Below are 19,384 nucleotides of genomic sequence, written 5' to 3'. Positions count from 1 at the left end.
TGTTTTGGTTTTTCTCATTGGAGATGGGAAAAGTGCCTCCACAGGTCTGTGCTCCCAGGTTAGGGAAAAGCTGAGAAGAATTTGTTACTTCTCACAGAAGGCTTAAGGAAAGATACAACAGGGCTGTGGGCAGATGTCAGGATGCTTGGATTTTATGACAAGGAGTTTGCACAGCACATAGCATCTGCTGACATGAGAGATAATACTCAGTCTTAGTCTTCAGTTTCATTTAGTTGTCTGTTATCCCTACAGCTTGAGAAAGTATAAGAATTCCTCATCTATCAAATGAGAGAAAATGATGGCCAAGATAAAAATAGTGCTTGGGTCCAGATGTTCTCACAAAGCCAACCCCTTGAGCAAACCCTTCTTTGGTGTCTGATCTCCACTCTGGTGCTATCATTCTTCAGTCACACTACACCCAGTGGCTTCCTTGGTTCAGATTCAGAAAAGGTTACCAGAGAGCTTCCCTAGGGACCTCCATGTGCATGTGTACACACCTCAAGCTGAGACACAGCTTGGTTCTCCACCTACTTGGTATGTACTGTATAGCAGATACACTCCAGATAACTATTCTCGGCATCAAGAATCAGCAGAGACCAGAAAGACAAAGCCTCTTTTCCTTTCTTTTTTTTTGGGGTGTGTAATGTGCATGTGTTGCACACCTGCACGCATACCACCTAACAGAGCTGGCTTTTCTTTGTCATCCATACACTGTATCGTGTTTCCTCAGCCTCTGGTTTTATCACCATGGATAAAAAAAAAAAAAAAAAAAAAAAACAGTCTGTGTGGAGACCCAAGGCCCACCTAACAGAGTTGGCTTTTCTTCGTCACTCATCTGAGCCATCTCTACACTATTTTGTGCTTCCTTACCTCTGGTTTTTACCACCATAGATAAAGAAAGGGGGCTGGAAAGATGGCTCAGTGGTTAAGATGGCTGTTCTTCCAGAGGTCCTGGGTTCAATTCCCAGTACCCATATGTCAGTTCACAGCCATTTCCAGGGGATCTGACACCTTCATACCAATGCACATAAAAAAATAAAGTAAAATAAATCATTTAAAAAAGTTTTAAAAAGTGCCGGGTGGTGATGGTGCATGCCTTTAATCCCAACACTTGGGAGGCAGAGGCAGGTGGATCTCTGTGAGTTCAAGGCCAGCCTGGTCTACACAGCAAGTTCCAGGACAGGCTCCAAAGCTACACAGAGAAATCCTTTCTCAAAAAGACAGGACGAAAAGTCTGTGTTCTTCTCCCTTCTCTACACATCTGGATCCATCCTGTTCCCCAGCACACTTACCTACTCCACAACTGCATCTCATCAATTCTGTTCCCTAACACCTTGCACAGTCCCTACCACTTCCCCACTGCTACTGCTAATTCCTTTGTTCAGATCTCTTCTTGCACCAGGACTGAAAATAGTCTCTTGATTTCTTTTTGCTTCAGTCTCAACCCTGTTCAGGTCCATTTTCTCATCTCTGACATCTTTATATAATGCAAAATCCACTGAAACCCCCTACTCTCTGCAGACTAAAAGCGAGGCTGACAAGGACCCAGTAATTTGGTTTCTACTTAGGTTTACCTTCATCATCTCACACTATCTTTCCCTCCATACCAATCCTGCACCTCATCTAAAGGTATGTCAAACTCCTAGATTTTCTGCACCCTACCCCCAGGTAGAAATGGCCAACTTTGAATCCCTCTACTGTGGCTAGAAAAATATCTATTGTGGTATAATAGTTACAAGGGTGTCCAACCCTGACATAACAACATGATATTGTCATTTACAAATATACTAGACCACATTCATAGGTATCTTGAGATATAGTGGATCACAAGCTACAGGCTGGACATGCTTGCATCAGACTGTTTCTCAACTGTTTCTCAATCTTCTTAACTAGATTACAAATGGACTTACTTGAAGCTTATGACACTATCCTGTTAAATTTTGATATCCTCTGCACCTAAATGTAATTTTTATATTGAATTAATGAGTGAATGAATGAAGGAATGAATGAAAAGATAAGTAGTGAAAAATTTAGTTTCCTTTATGTCTACCCAAGCCATTGTCTGCAAATGTCCCTGCCCAACACAGAAAGATACACAGAACACCTAGTGCAACCCAGTAAGGCTGTCAGCCCAAAAGCTTCCCCCATATGACAATAACTGGATAGCAGCCAACTGCCTAGAGATCTGAATCTAGTTCTATCAACTTCCTTGGTATGCTCATGGGCAGGTCATCTATATTCTCTAAATCTCAAGTTCTTTATAAAACACTTTCTCTGATTACCTACAAGCACTAGCTGTGTGACTAAGATGATGTCAATTTATAAAAGTGAACACTACGAATTGAATGGGGAAAAAAAAGAAAAAGAATTAAAAAAAGGAAAGGAACATGACTGGTCCCAGGTTTTTGGCACCAGATGCATAACAAATACATACATACATACATACATACATACATACATACATACATACATATATAAAAATAGTGCAGGAGAAGGTTTATTATAGACTTGTGTGAGAGTATAGCCAGACAGGGACATCTGGGAGTGTCCAGAGTGAACATGAGGCCATGTGAGAAGAAGGGGAGAGAGGGGAGCCAGGTGCAGGAGTCAGGAGGCCCAAAAGAGAGTAGACAGAAAAAGATAAACAAAAAACAAACAAACAAACAAACAAAAAACCCCAGGTAACCAAAATGGTTGGATTATACAGGGAAGAGCAGCTTAGGGAAAAGTAGCCCAGCACTTGGGCTGGAGAAGTTACCGGTTATACCAGCCAGGAGGAACCCCATAACAGGGACTGAAGGATGCAAGGAGAATCTGGTGGCCGGTGTCCACTTTGATATAGTGGTAGTCACCTAGCCATTTGTTCTGCGTTTGAAACCCAACATGAATAACTCCCAAACAGCAAGAGAAACATAAGACAAAAGCAAATACAAAGCAACAAACACACACCCAAGATGATGCTCTTTGATGGCTCACTCTGTTCTGAGTCCCAGAGCCTACTCAGGAGGAGGCAGCCACTGTGGAACTGGGTACCTGATGTACCACAGCTTGTCAGCGGCAGCCAGTTCTATTGCTTGACACGTACACAGATGCCAACACGATGGCATACAACTTGCCAAAATAAACATTTTCAGGAGACAGGGAGTTAGAAAAACAGATAAAAGCAAAGGGGTGGGGGAATGTACACAGGAAATTTAAAAGAATGTAAGAATATAAATACACATGCATGGAGATAAATATTTAAGACAAGTAAGTAATATTTTTAAAGGGGTATGGACTGAAATATGGCAATAGAAGAAACTTAAAGAGAAAGCAATGTGTTCATGTTTCCATACATGCAGATAGATGGAAGTTGGGCCTTAAAATGAAAACTACTCCTTCTGCTACAAATATAACCCAACCCCAGTGTGGGTCCTGTGCCTTCTTTTTTTTTTTTCCTCTTCTCTCTCCTGAGGACAGGGTATCTTGTAGCCCAGGCTGGCCTCAAACTCCCTATGTTGTTGAGGCTGACCTTCAATTCCTCATCCTTCTGCCTCCATCTTCCAAGTGCTGCAGTTATAGGCATATACACCTGATTATCTTAAGCCACATAGCAGGAAGCATTTGTATCAAAAGATACCCTATGTATTGCTAAGTGCACCCAGAACTTTTTTGGAGAGATCATCAGTGCATTTCTAAACTAAGCTTGCTTGAACTAAGTTGCAGGTGAATTCATTTTTTTTTTTTGGGGGGGGGAGAGAAATTGTGGGGATAGCCAGGGGTATTACTATAACTAAGTAAGAGGCCAAGTCAGAAACATTTGCTAGAAAGTCCTAGGCACCCATGTAACTACTCCAGAGCCATCAGAATATGCTATGAACACTGGAAAGTGAGCCTTCTTGGTGTGTGTGTGTGTGGTCTACTCAATTGGTGTTCAGTCTGCTTCAAACAAAACTGCCTTGGAGTTGGTCACTAACGATTCTAGGATTGCTCAATTGAGTTGGGCTGTTGATGCCCACTACTCAGTGATGGCCTCAACTCAGGATTGCATTCTCAATGTGCTACCCTGTACTGTGAGTAGAGGGAAGGAGGAAAAGGAAGGAACATAGACTGAGTCCTGTTAGCAAAACCAGTATTTCATCCTTAGATTAAAATCTCAACAACTCCTATTGACAACCCACTCTAGAAGAGTTCCAATAGAGAGGTAAAAGAGGGGGTAACATAACTCAGCCTTCCTGCTCCCCAGCCAATCTCAAATGACTAGAAACCCTCAAGGGTCCAGAAAGCCTCAGCCTCCAAGTGAGGCTGCAAGTAGGCCATGATCTACAGAGACTTGCAAAGTCAATCTAAGCAAAAGGTGGTTGAAGGTCTATGAATAAACGGTGAGGCCTTTTCATTTCCACAAACATATCCAAGCTATAACCGTGCCCCATCCCCAGCTGACTTCTAAGGCAGCACAGAAAAAGAAGGATAAGTTCTCCTCCCAGTGGGAATCTAAGCCCCTCAAGAAGTAATGAACAGAGAGTTCTTACAACAAAGAAGCTGTCTCTTAGGACACAGGGCAGACAGGGAAAGGCTAATACCCTGGTCTAGTACAAATTACACAGCTGTGTAAAGCAGAGCTGGCTTTATGCAAAGCCAAGGAGGATAGAAACAAAGTTCCAGGAGACAGTGCCAAAGACACATGTGATGGTTTTAGACTATGGTCCCCAAATTCTCATCCATGCCTCCTGCCAAAGTGATCCTTCTCTTGTACCTGAGCTCTGTGACTACATGGCCGACAGAATATAGTAGAAATGAATCTGTGCCACGCCCTTGAGAGGAAGAGATTCCAGTTTCTGTCTTTTAAGTTATGTGTAAAACCAGGACAACTGGAGAAGCATGCCTAAGAATTCTGGCCCAACGACTTTGGGGGAGGTCCCAGTAACCTCCAGCACCAACCTCCTGCTGTGTGTCAAGACATTACCAGCTGCTATAGTCTCTGCCACTGCATCATTCCAGGCAGTGCTCAGTCCAAATTCCTAATTCACAAAAGATGAGAGTCTGACAAAATGGTATTCTATGCTATGAATACCATTTTGGTTACTTGGCAGTAGAATAACAAAGCCAGCCTATAAATGACATACTACTAAAGCAAAATTCTAAAACTAGTGACTTAGGAACTGTCAGTAGGTGCTTAAAAGTAAGGAAAGTGTTATTGAAAGCTGGGAGCAAGGAGATCCTTACCGTACTAAAAGCTTTGGCGATTATGTCAGGTAAAGCGCTGAAGGTGCCATCAGACTTCTAGCTGACAGTAGTAAAAGAGATGAGAGGCATTTCAAAAAGAACTATCCAGTTTTCATACCAAATTTAAAGGTTGGATAAAAATTATTTAATTCATATTTATGGTTTTGGGGTTTTTAGACCCACCAGTTTTTTTTCCTTGCATTGCTTTTTAGACTCATTGTAGTATAATCAACTGCTCATCTGAAGTGCTAAGGTGAATGACTTTCCTGCCACACACTCTTATTAATGCATATACATATTCACTAAACCATCATCATAATGGAAGCCATTTCTTCATTTAAGACTTTTTGTCTCGTCTAGAGAGGCTGGTGATGAAAAACACATTCATTTTCTGACCCAATAAATTCTTATTTATCTATCCTTTAAATTTTGTGTAAAAACTAGACAGTTTCCTTTTAAACTATCCCATCTCTTTTTCTACTATCAGCTAGAAGTCAGATGGTACCTTTAGCTCTTTCCTGACAGAATCACCAAACCTTTTAATTTAATTTAGTTTTAAGGATCTCCTTGCCTCACAGAATCTTATAGGCAAAAGCCTTGTAAGTATCCAGAGGGCTGGTCTCACAGGCCCTCTCTGGAGACAACCAAGGCGTCTAAGAATCTTATGATCTATTACCTCATGGCAATTTCACAGAAAACCCAATAAAGAAAGGAAATTTACCTTCAAGTGATAGTATGTGTGCTGTCTAACTAGTACAACAGAGTATAGTGATTTATAAGAAAACCATGCCAGCATGGTGGTGTATGCCTCTAATCCCAGCATTTGAGAGGCAAAGACAGACAGAGTTCAAGGTTAGCCTGATATATATATATATATATATCAAGTTCTGGGCCAACCAGAGCTATACAGTGAGAATATGTCTTAGAAGGAAGACAGGATGTTTTTAAAGGAAATAGAAATACATCAGTTTGGACTGAAAAAAGAAGAGGCCATTACAAAATGAAAGAAGACTTTGGACCTCTGAAATATTATAAAGCAGGCTGAGAAAATCAATCATCTATAAGAATGAGTTACTTTTATTTTACTTTTTAATTTTGTGTTTGTATGTTTTCATGTATGCTTGTGTGTAGAGGTCCAGAGGACAACTGATGGGAGTCATTTCTCTCCTTCCACCACATGAGATGATTGAACTCAGATCATTCAGGTCATTGAGGTTGGTGGCAAGTTTTTCTACTCAATGAACTACTTTTTCATACATATATAAATTGTATGTATTTGATCATATACCCCACACTGCCCTCTCTTATCACTCTCCACATCCTCTGAATCCCATCTTCCTTACAAGTCACCCTACTTCCATTTAAAAAAAAAAAAAAAAAAAAAAGGCCGGGCTGTGGTGGCGCACACCTTTAATCCCAGCACTTGGGAGGCAGAGGCAGATGGATCTCTGTGAGTTCAGGCCAGCCTGGGCTATAGAGTGAGTTTCAGGAAAGGCGCAAAGCTACACAGAGAAACCCTGTCTCAAAAAACCAAAAAATGAAAATAAATAAATAAATAAATAAATAAATAAATGATCACTGAGGTTAATTAGGGCTGTCTGCAAAAGCATATGAGATTATTTATAGGAACATGGGTTACACCACAGAAGAAAAATAACTCCCCTCCCCCAGCAACTACCAACTACCATAGCTCCTGGGGGAGTCAGGGACTCATGAGCTCTCCACCCTTATCCATCTTAGAATGTCGGTGGGCTCACTCTTGTATGGGTCTTATGCAGGGAATCCCAGATGTTGTGAGTTCATGAGTGCAAAGGCTACTTGTGTCTAGAAAATAGCATTTCACAGTGCTTCTTCTAGTCCTCTAGCTCTTACATTTTTTCCCACTCACTAGAGGAAATGATAAAGTGGTCCATTTAGCAGTGAGCACAGAATGAGCTGCTTTTATTTTTTTTAAAAAGCTGGGTGGTGGTGGTACATGCCTTTAATTCCAGCACTTAGGGAGGCAGAGGCAAGTGGATCTCTGTGAGGTCAAGGCCAGATTGATCTACAGAGTAAATTCCAGGACAGCCAGAGCTACACAGAGAAACGTCTTGAAAAACAAAAAACAAAACAACAACAAAAAAGGTAACTTTAGAGGGTAGAATCAAAAGGCCAGGAGACTGAGGTAGAAATAAGACTCCCAAGCATCAGGACAAGATATAACCAAAGAACCAAAACAGGTAGGTGACGCTAGATGCTTCATTTTTTCCTTTTTAAAAAGAAACATCAGGCTAGAGAGATGGTGCAGTAGTGAAGAACACTGGCTACTCTTCCAGAGGTCCTGAGTTCAATTCTCAGCAACCACATGGTGGCTCACAACTGTCTATAACTGTAGTTTCATGAATTCCAATGCTCCCTTCTAGTGTGAAGATGTACATGCAGACAAAAGAACCCATATACATAATAAATAAATCTTGGGGGAAAAAAGAAAGAAAGGAAGGAAGCATCAACAGTGATCACCCTTTACCTATCTACCTGTGTATGGGGTAGGGGTAGATTCTTTAGCTCATATGTTTTTATGGCAAGAAACACAGTACTCAAGAAGCTACACACAACGAAAAGAATCGCGCCCCAAGGTTCTCTTCTCTACCTAGACCCAATTTAGATGAGGAGATCCTAGACTTCAGGCTGATGCCATTAAGAAAAGACCTGAAACTTTGGGGAGAGATTAAGTATATCTTGCATCTGGAAAGAATATGAACTGTAACCAGAGGGCAAACAAAGACTACTTCCAAAGATGGCAATCATAATGTCCTCCCACATATAAATGCTTCTTATGATAAGATATTGATGCTTCTCTCGTAAGGTGGTGATAACTATCAGCCCTTCCCCTGAATTGTGACCTTACTCAATGAAGTTCAATAGAAAAGACACTGTGCAGGCTGGATATGTGGCTCAATGGAAGAAGGCTCGCCTTGTGTCTTAGACAGTGTTCTATGGCTATGAAGAGACATCACGACCACAGCAGCTCTTAGAAAAGAAAGCATTTAATTGGGTCTTGCTTATAGTTTCAGAGGTTTAGTCCATTATCATGGCAGGGAGCATGGGATTGCACAGGCAAACACGGTGCTGGAGAAGTAGCTGAGAATTCCACATCCAGATCCTCAGGCATCAGGAAGAGTATGCCATAAGGCCTGGCTTGGGCTACTGAAACCTCAAAGGCCTCCCTCAATGACACACTTTCTCCAACAAGATTGCACCTCCTAATAGTGCCACTCTCTAAAGACTACACATTCAAATACACATGCGGGGCGGGGGCCGGGGGGGGGGTGGGATTCTTATTCAAACCATCACATCTTGTATGTGCATGACCCTGGGTTCTATCCAAAGGACTACAAGGGAGAGGAAAAACAAAACAAACAAACAAACAAAAAAAAAAAAACCAGACCCTGTACCTGTGACTTCTTAGGCTAAAAACTTACTCTTGGTACTCAGGCATCATGGCATAAAAGTCATGGGGCTTATTTCCCAGCTAAGGTCCCCCTGACTGGCAGCACTGACTATCATTTCAGATCATTCTAACCTCTAACTGTTTAGTCACCTATAACCTTTGGGGCCACTCTATCTGATGCTGTAATAGAATCAAACTTTACCAGATAAGCCCTATGTAATGTGCAATTTGTGAACAAAATAAATGACATACTTTTTTAAGTCTGTGGTCACTTGTTATACACCAATAAATAAATAGACCATTCTAGTTAGATTCTGGGAGGCGTCATAAGTAGCAGGGTGGCTGAGGCTGTAGGAACTCCTGCGTGGTAATCTATCATGGCTAGGACTGGCTTTGTAACACTTTTACCCTATTACCCTCAGATATTTTTTTTTTTAATGAATATGAGTGGTTTGCCTGCACACATGTGCACCATGTGCATGAATGCTTGGTGAACAGACAGAAGAGGGTGTGGGAGCATCTGGAACTGGAGTTACAGATGATTGTGAATCACAGTTGAAGATGTTGGAAATTGAACTCAGGTCCTCCGCAACAGCATCAAATGCTCCTAACCACTGAGCCATCTCTCCAGCTCAGTGTTGCAGAAGACACTTCCTTTTCTCTGTGCCTTAGTTTTTCAGTGTACAACTCCAAGACATCTTTTCAGCTCTGATTTTCTAAAAATCTACAGTGTGGATGGGAAGAGTGGCCAAAGTAGAGAAGGACCATCAAGACATTACCAGCAGACCATGCTCCATAAAGGAGGCTATCCTCCTTAACGGAATGACCAACAGATAGGCAGTGCCTTCTATAAGCCAGGTAATGCTCCAGGTTTTGGGAACCCAGATAAAAGTCAAAGTCCTTGTCCTCAAGAAATGGACATTCTTTACAGATACCCAGGTTTCCTGTAACCTACAACCAGAATCAAGGCCACCAAACAGGAGACTGGCAGCTTAACTTCTACACTGCTATGACCCAGGTCCTACAGCACAAGTGGTCAAACTGACCCCCATCAAAGCTACTGAATGAGCTCTAACTAGAACATTTCCTTCTCTGCAAGTCACCAAGGGTCTTCTGATTCCATCGCAGGACATCAGCACTAACACACTATGACCTCTGCAATTTAGAGACGCTTTGAGAACCCCAACCTCCTCCTGCTGAGTTGGGCATCAAACTGTAGATGCTAGAGTGGGAACAGCCTGCAGCGTTGTACAGTCAGGTGAGGTTAGGCAGTGTATTCACTGGCCTCACCCACAAAGAGAAAAGGAAATCTGTTCCAGGAGGCCAGGATACAGCAAATGGCAAAGCTTAAGTTTCTTCCTACTATAGGCTCCTGCTTAATCAAGTCTGGACTTCAAAGGGGCAAAAGGATTAAATTTGCAGAAAACCTAATTAAAACCTTGGTAATAAATCCAGGATCTTTGACTCAGATTGGTTGGGGGCAGCATCAGGCACAGCCATAGCAAGCTAAAGATAAAGCGTTGCAAATAAAGATCTGAACAGTAGCACTGGGGTCCCACATGCTCATTCCCACTAGTTTCCAATTCCAAGAGTCCTCCCCACCCTTCACCCCTGTCCCAGAGCCAGATACAAATGCCTCTTAGTATACTACTAGGTTCTACTGCATTCATGTTTCCCAAAGCAGCCAGGGTGTGAACACCCAGCTTTGTAAGGCACTGTACCCCTGCTCTCTCCAATCAAACTTCTGTTCACACCAACATGTTCCCCTCCTTAGATTCTTGAGCTGGTAATGATAAAAGGGCCCCAGGTCACTGCCAACAATCTACTGAAGAGTCAGACTACACAATATTCAAACGCCAAGATCATCAAATTGTAAACACCTTGGAAAGAGAGTGGATCATCCTTTCTTTGTTCCCCAGTGTTCAGCACAGAACCTGGCGCCCAAGAGAGCCCTCAGAGTTCACTGACAGTGATTTCCTAAATGAACCAGCAACCTCCTGTTTCACCCAGCCCAAATATACAGAGACAGTGGCTAAGGTGAAGCCAACCACAGAAACCATAGGATCACAGTGTCTAAGTAACACTGACAGTTCAGGGGCAATCTCTGAGTGAAGAGCACAGGGGGGGTGTGACTCCAAGCCAAAGCCAGGTTCCCAGAAATGAAGGGAGGGAGAAGAGTGGAAATGTGGCAGGAAGGAAGTGAAACCACAGAAGGGAGGCTGGAGAGGTGCTTTTTCAAAGGTACATCTGAAGCTCAGATATTTACAAACACTGTGCAGCATGTTTGGATGGCAATTGTACTGGAAAACTAAAAGGAAAAGCAGTTCCTGAAAACATTTAGAAACATGTAGGCGTGTATTCCAAATAGAAACTGGGGAATGTGTCAGCAGTCTTAGTTCTGCTTTGCAATTTAATGTAAACACCAAAACATCCTGCGCCTCTGAAACCTCAACATGTTGGAAATTAGAAGGAAAAAAATAAGAGGCAGAGAAGGCCCTGCTGTTCTTCCAGAGGACCAGAGTTTAGTTCTCAGCACTCACATCTGGAAGCTCACAACCTCCTATAACTCTAGTTCTGTGGGATCCAATGTCCTCTTCGGGCCTCCACGGGCATCCACATGCATGTGTACATCTAACATACACACACACACACACACACATACAAATAAAATAAAAATAGGGGGCTGGAGATATGACACAATGGTTCTAAGCACTGGATACTCTTGCAGAGAACTGGGATTCAGTTCCAACACCTATGTGGCAGTTCACATCTGTCTATAACTCTAGTTCCATGAAATCTGATGTTCTAGTGTTTGTGTGCACTAGGCATGCACATGGCACAAATACTATAATATATACTATATAAGAATAGTACTATATAATCACAGGGTATATAATTCCTATAGTAGTGACTTTTTTAAAAAGTGGGTCCATGTGTAGTGGTGAAAGCTTGTAATCCTTGCACTTAGGAGGATATGGAAAGAGGACTGCACATTTAATATAATGTTCAGTACAAAAGTGTGTGGTATGTATGGAGGGATTGGGGGTTGTAGATCAAGACTACAAGCCTGTGTGCACACATACTGAGTAAGACTTGTCATCCATGTGGTTAAGCCCAGAAGAGTGGTTCCCAGAGGCGGAATGTCTCAGTCATTTAATGCTTCGGAAGAGTTTAGTTCGGGGACCAGTTCTTACCGGTCTTGCTGTAGATACTCAACTTTTGGCTAAATCCAAAGCTCTTACATGCTTAAGAATGTAAGCCTACCAAGCCTTGTGTGACTGGCACAGTCCATAAGACTGAACAAGGACCAAGTCTTGTATATACATTGTGGGGGAACTCCTGCCATATTCATACCAGTCATTCCTCATATGCTGCATCTTGGGTCTTACCCAACTAGCCACATCTGGACACCAACTCTGAGTGAACTAAACATCCACCACCACCTCAGTCCAAACCTAAGGTGCCATATCTCACTGGGCTCAGCCCAGACATTAAGAAAGAGCTAGTGCTATCCCAAGCAGAGCTTAGCATTCTCACATCTGTTCCTCCTAATGATAAGAGCCTACCAGCCAAATCTGTCCATCTGAGATTTACAGAAGAGGCTGTGAAAGTATCTGTGGCTTTATTAAAAGCCTGAAAGTTCTGCCGGGCGGTGGTGGCGCACGCCTTTAGTCCCAGCACTCGGGAGGCAGAGGCAGGCGGATCTCTGTGAGTTCGAGGCCAGCCTGGGCTACCAAGTGAGTCCCAGGAAAGGCGCAAAGCTACACAGAGAAACCCTGTCTCGAAAAACCAAAAAAAAAAAAAAAAGAAAAAAAAAAAGCCTGAAAGTTCTTCTGGGACACCAACATGCACCTCTGGCCAACTCTTAAGAAACACTGGAGAGAGACACACATCGGTATGTCTGTTCTGAAGCTTTTTATCTCATCACAGGGTGGGAGCTGCCATTATTCCAGCAGCTTCACACAAGCCCCTATGCTAAGCTATGTCACTGCCATGTCCCCTCTTGAATCCTCACATCAACTCTGACAGTCAGGTACTGTTATTACTGTGACTTTATAGCTGAGTCAGCAAAGATTTTTAGAGAGCACCAGAAAATGTTCTGAGATCTCACTGTCTGGTTAAGTATTTAGAGCTTAAATTTGAGTCCGGTTCTGTAAGATTCCAAAATCTTTCATTTTTCTATAGTCTTATATTCTTACCATTGCAAAGAGGATAAAAAGAACAAGAGAGTGGATAATAGCAGACACTGACTAAAATTCCCCAAGTTGTTTTCTTTGTGGCCATGCCTAAGTTGTTACAGAGCCTAGACTTCTGCTTGGAACTTACGCTAATATGTGTAACTGCCTACCCACCACCCCAGTGTGGTCCTCACACCATAGGCTCAAAGATGTTCCCATCTTCTCTAAGCTACTTCTTACTGTCCTGTTCTTGGAATGCTAGGGCTTCCACAATACAAAGCAGAGCTTGTTTTAAGGCTACTAGCTGCCATTCCCAAATAGAGATTTTTAGAACTAGAAAATGTTGTGTGTCAGACAAGATTTCTGCCTAACGGTCAGCAAAAGCTGGGCCTAAACAAATAAACAGTATGATTAGCAGTCATGATAGTTATGTATACTTTGGCAGAGATCCTACCTGGGTCCCAGGCTATTTGGCAGATTCTTGATGCCATCTCCCGGAAGTACACCCCTACCCACCTGCTCAGAGTCTCCCGAGGGGCTTTAGTGCCTCCGGCTCCATGATTGATGCTGGAGTTCTTGTTGGCAGTCATGGTCATTTCGGCTTTCTGCAAACCCAGAGCCCTGCAAAGAAGACACTCCTGTAAACCAAGTTTCCACAGACAGCCAGAAGTACTTCAGTATCTTCCAGAGAGGTCCACCAAGGCCACAAGCATTCCTGTGGCAAAAACCACTTTCCCACTCCTAGCCTCTGGTGGAGAAGAGTTTGTGAGCTAGCAGGTAATTTGTTGCCTCACAGAAAATGATTTCTATTTCTCATTTTTAAGTTTCCTATAATTCCTCATCATACTCATATTTTTTGCTGTATTTTCCCAGCTCTTGGCCTATTATTCATTCATTACTCATGGATAAAACTGAAATATTTCCTCTTCTTAAAAAAAAAAAGTTAGCTTTTTTCTAAGCAATAAATCATTCATTCATCCAAAAAGTATTTGCTGAGAAACTCTACCCAAAGCAAATGGCGATACAGCAAAGAATAAAGTTTGTTCTCATGAGCTCACATCCAGTGAATAGCACAGATAAGAATCACATAGGTGTCCTGTGCTGACTACTAAGTGCACATTATTATATTAGACAATGATAAGTAGTTTGAAGCCTGAGTGAAGAGAGGAGGAGGAAGAGGATGTGGTATCTGACATGTTCATGAAAGGCTATTCTGATAATGTGACATCTAAAAGACATCGTACAATTAGGGGCTAGAAGTAATAACTATGTTTTCCTAATATCTACTAAAATAAAATATACATAAGGTATTTAAATATTTATAAAGCAAAAAAAAAAGTCTATCCTGAGACTAGAGAAATGGCTCAGTGGTTAAGAGCCCCAGATGTTCTTCTTCTTCTTCTTCTTTTTTTTTTTTTTTTTTGGTTTTTCGAGACAGGGTTTCTCTGTGTAGCTTTGTGCCTTTCCTGGAGCTCACTTGGTAGCCCAGGCTGGCCTAGAACTCACAGAGATCCGCCTGCCTCTGCCTCCCGAGTGCTGGGACTAAAGGCGTGCGCCACCACCGCCCGGCTGAGCCCCAGATGTTCTTACAGAGGACTTCAGGTTCCATTCCCAGCACCCACATGAAGGCTCACAACTGTCAGTAACTCAAGTTCTAGAGTTACAATACCCTCTACTGGCCTCCATTGGCACCAGGCACACAAGCGGTGTGCAGGCAAAACACCCATACACATGAAAAAATGTCCATCTGTATATCATACACAGCTATAAGTTACCAACAGTAAAAAGAGCCACAATCTAAGGATTATTTTTTGGCAAATAATGGAATGGGGGGGGGGAGTGAGTTAAAACTTAAGGGTATATCCAGATTGGAAAGGTAGAAATATAATTATTTTGCAGATGGAATAATTTTGAAAATATGTAGAAAGTATGTAGTAAATCCCAAAGACTCCATACAAAACCCATTAAACTAGTAAGTGAATGGTACAGTTTTGATCACGAATGTCCCTCTGAAAGGCCCATGTGTTGAAAGCTGGGTCTCCAGCCTGTAGTGCTAGTGGGAGGTGGTCAAACCTTTGGAAGTGGAGCCTAAGAGAAGTAGAACACTGTGTTTCCTTCCTAGACATCATGAAGTGAATAGGTCTCCTGGACTACATGTTCCCACTATAATATATTGTACCTCCACAGGCCCAAAGTGACCATGCACTACAACTTCTGAAACCATGTGCCAAAATCAAACTGTCTTCCTTAAAAATGGATTGTTTCAGGTATTTTGTCTCCAAGTAATACTTAATATAGTAAGTTCAAGATGGCTTGCAGGATACTAAAATCAGTATTTTAATCATTGCTAATTTTATTATATCATTTATTTTGTGTGCATGTGTATATGTGTGGGCATGTGTATGTATGTACCATGGTTTGTGTGGAGGTCAGAGGGCAACTTCCAGGGAGTTCTCTTCTTTCACTATGTGGGTCCCAGGGATCCAACTCAGTTCGCCGGGCTTGGTAATAGGCAAGTTACTTGCTAAGTCATTTGCCAGCCCCCCAAAAATCATATTTAAAATTTATATTTTGGCCCAGAAAAAATTTTTAGCAGGTAGAGGCTTGATACCAAGCCTGGAAACTTAAGTTTGATCCCCAGGACACATGTAGAGGACAGAGAGAATTGAGTCCACCATACCAATGAAAGATTTCTCTGAAGAAATACTACTGGTGCTTTTGTTGGCAAGATGGCTCATTGAGTAAAGGTACTTACCACCCCCCCACCCCCTCAGTGAACTGAGTTCTATCCCTGGGACCCACATGGTGGAAGGAGAGAACCAGCTCCCCAAAGTTGTTCTCTGACCATATATGATCCACGGTGCATGCATGCACACCTCACACACAAACAACCAATTGATGTAATAAAAAGAAAAAAGAACAACAAAAATGAAACCAGAGGAACCTCACTTCCATTTTTTATAAAGCAGAGAAAAATACTGTTTAAAGAAAATAACTGTGTAAACTTCAGTGTCTAATATGACACTAGGGATGATGATGATGACATGATGACAAGCCAGTTGCCACTGGTCACCTATGCACTTTGGCTCTGGTAGAGATATTCTCTACTGGCAGCCAATGCCTCCTTAAGTGCTTGCATATAGTTCTGTGCAAAAAGGAGAAGAAGAGGCAGCCCCAGAATCTCTGTCAGGCTAGCTCTCAGCTTCCTCAGAGAGCTCAGCAGGTAAGGAATCAATTTGCCACATGTCAGCTTTTGAGGGCCCAAGGCTGCAATGATCACAGTAACTATCATTACCCAACAACATAATTCTCAACATGTTCTACTTCTTCCAAGGTAGGCCTTCAGGGAAGGGGCAGATGTGTGGAAAAACTAGAAACTGAATTACATTACTAGTTGTTGGGAGACATGGCCCCACTGCTCTGGAATGCTATTCTGTAGATGTAACATGAACAGAGAACCAACTAGTGAAGAATGAAGCTAACACTGATATTTTGATGGAATAAGAAAGAAAAAAAAGTCCTGGGATGATGTAACAAAGAGAGGAGCAGGCCCAACTTCTTCAATATATTTTTTAAGCTATGTTTTCTTATCTATGTGCTGATGCATTGTGTGTGTGTACGTGCAGGGGTGTGTGTGTGTGTGTGTGTGTGTGTGTGTGTTGGGGTGGGATGCATGTGCCATAAGTGCATGCATAGGATGGAAGGCAACTTGTAGAATCTATTCTATCTTTCTGCCATATGGATCCATGGAATCAAACAAGTCATAGCACTTGGAAGCAAGCACTTTAACCCACCTGAACCATTTTGCTGGCCCTGTTATCTGCATACCTCAGCTAATCACGTTAAAGAGAAAAAGACACTTAGTGAAAATGCCCAATAGAAACAAGCAAGATGAGAAGCTGGTTTGCTTTTCACAAAGGTCCATCCATAAAAGGCAAACAACATATTTGGAAAAGGAAACTCTTCAATTAGCATCTACCATCAATCAGCAGTTTCTCAGAAACCTAGCTCCAACAAACCAGACAACTATGTAAAGAGTTATAAGTCAGAGAAAAAGCACAGTACAGTACCACTAGAATTTCCCAGGTATGTGAGAAACAGTGGGAATACACCTGACACAGTCAGATCACTGCACTCAACCCTGCCCATCAGCTGTTAGTTGTGTGACCTTGCACAAGTGAGTTCCAGAGGCTGGCTTTCTCAATAAAACAGCAATGATAACAGCATACCCCTTTCCCAAACACAGATGCTTAACAAAAGGCTTTTCTTCCAGATGATGCATGTCTCAGTTCCTGAGCCTGTCACTTTTCACATTCCCTGGAACTGACATTCAATTCCTTTTACCTATGCCAGGTGATGTGCAAACACCTACAGTATAAAAATCATAAGATGTCCCTGCCTTAGCAGAGCTGTCAAGGGAGAAAAGTTGGTTAAAACTGGACATGGGAAAGGCCTCTATGCTGGCAAGTTTTATGTCAATTTGACTCAAGCTAGAATCATTTTGGAAGAGGGAACCTCAACTGAGAAAATGCCCCTATCAGATTGGCCTGTGGGCAAACCTGTGGTGCATTTTCTTGATTAATGATTGATGTGGGAGGGCCCAGCTCACTGCGGGCAGTGCCATTTCTAGGCAGAATGGTCGTGGGTACTAAATGAATGTAGACTGAGGAAGCCATAGAAACAAGGCAGTAAGCAGCACTCCTCCATGGCCTCTGCATCAGCTCCTGCCTCCAGGTTTTTTGCCTTGTTTGAGTTCCTTCCCTGACTGCCTGATTAAACTGTGATATACAAGTAGAAGCAAAATAAGCCCTTTCTTCCCAAGTTGTTTTTGGTCATGGTGTCTCATCACAGCAATAGTAACCCTAAGTAAACCTCAAAACAAACAAACCTAAAGAAAAAAACTAAGGTGTGTTGACATGCTGCAAGATTCCTTCTGCAATTATAATAGCTAAAACTATAAGCACTTCACATATGTAAAACCATTTAATCCTTTGGACATCCTGTGAAGTAGGTACTACTATTACTAACATTATTTACACTTTATAGAGGATACCAAAATACAGAGCAGGGAATAAGCCACCCAAGTAACACAGCTAGAAAGTGGAAGTCAAGAACTGGGGCCTAAGCAACCCCTACTAAGCCCCAGCTCCAAGCCAGGGCTCCATTTTGCCTTCAGGAATCTTCTAATTCAATTCTTAGCATTCTATGAGGTAGGAGTAATACAGCCTTATATTTCCAATTAGGAAATTTAGCTCCAGGGTAATTAAGTGACTCCCAAATTACTATATCTCTCTGGTTTTACTGTCTACTTTCTTTAAGATTATTTAAAAAATGTAGAGTCCTAGGTTCCATTTCTACCACCTCAATGGGCATCTGTAGGGATGGGACCAGGAAATTGCATTTCTAGTAAGCATTTTAGGCTAATCTTATATACATTACATTAGAAAATCTGTGTCCTACAACAAGATGAGGTCTGACGTCATTACTCACTCTTCTCAAGAGTTTGCTCAGCTGTGAACAAACAGAAGATGGATACTTGTTCCCTCCTCCAGAACCCATAGTTTCTTCAACCCTAAGCAGAACCCCATGCCTTCAACCAAGGACATGTACATAACTGGGTTTCATGCAAGCATTAGTTTGCATTAGTTTCCATCTAACAGTTTCCTCAGACAACAACTATCTGTACAACTTGTACTTCAAAACAAGTGTTTCCTGCCATCCACCCTAGTAGCTAGACATTCTTTCCTTGCTTTGTGCTCACTTCTAAACTCCTGGAAAAGGAGCTTATACTGGAAGACATAAACTAGTGGTCCACAAGAGTAAATAAAGCTAAGTCACATCCAGACTTCCCTCCATTTTTAAATAACCCAAATTAGTTGTCAAACATTTAAGAAACTGAGTGTCAATAAAAATTGAGGTTTCAGCTTCTCTTGAAAATTAGAAAATCTGCAAAAACAACTGACATTTCTTCATAACAGTAGTTGGCCAGAGCTGAGTGAAAGTGGCCCATTTAAACTGTTCTCCATGTCAGCACTGACACCCCTAACCCACTGCCTCTATCTGGCTAGCTTCCCGAGCCAGCAGGTGAGTGTACAGCCCTGGGCCTGCATCTCAGCAGGGAGCACTAGGAAGCTGGGCCATAGCACAACCACACAAAACTTAGATGGTGGGCATGAGTGGTGCAGGGAAGAGGAGCTTATCCCAGTGCATGGTACAGCCTATTGGCTGTTTGAAATCACCAGACCTTCTGGAAGGTTCCTGCTTTTGCCCAGTTCAGCCTTCAACAGGTAATACAATCTAACCCAGTCCACAATCCAAGAGGGACTTCCAGAGTCTAAGAGGGAGTCAACGGGATGGCTCAGCAGGTACTTGCTATTCAAGCCTGATGATCTGAGTTCAATCTCTGGAACCCACAATAAGGTGGAAGGAGAAAACCAACTCCTGAAAGTTGTCATCTGACTTCCACACACAAGCTATTATATAGGAGCACCCACATTCACACACACAAATAATACCTGCACATGCACACCAATCATAATAAATAAGAATAGTAATAATAATGATGATGATG

At 42.2% G+C, this 19,384-nt stretch overlaps 1 protein-coding gene across 12 annotated transcripts in view; it reads right to left on the bottom strand.

The window, feature by feature from the left end:
* Window positions 1-19,384, bottom strand: part of Dennd2b (DENN domain containing 2B) — a 160,069-nt gene that overhangs the window by 42,462 nt on the left and 98,223 nt on the right. For all 12 annotated transcript variants that reach the window (XM_028894591.2, XM_037211645.1, XM_028894593.2 and 9 more), the window contains one exon: window positions 13,330-13,434. In XM_028894591.2, the coding sequence (XP_028750424.1) occupies window positions 13,330-13,409 (80 nt within the window). In that variant the 5' untranslated portion in view covers window positions 13,410-13,434. The remainder of the gene's footprint in view (window positions 1-13,329; window positions 13,435-19,384) is intronic.

The sequence above is a fragment of the Peromyscus leucopus genome, chromosome 1 (assembly GCF_004664715.2).
Source record: "Peromyscus leucopus breed LL Stock chromosome 1, UCI_PerLeu_2.1, whole genome shotgun sequence".
In the NCBI taxonomy this organism is placed as follows: domain Eukaryota; kingdom Metazoa; phylum Chordata; class Mammalia; order Rodentia; family Cricetidae; genus Peromyscus; species Peromyscus leucopus.
The sequence above is the reverse complement of the archived record's forward strand: the minus strand, read 5'-3'. Positions and strand labels throughout refer to the sequence as shown.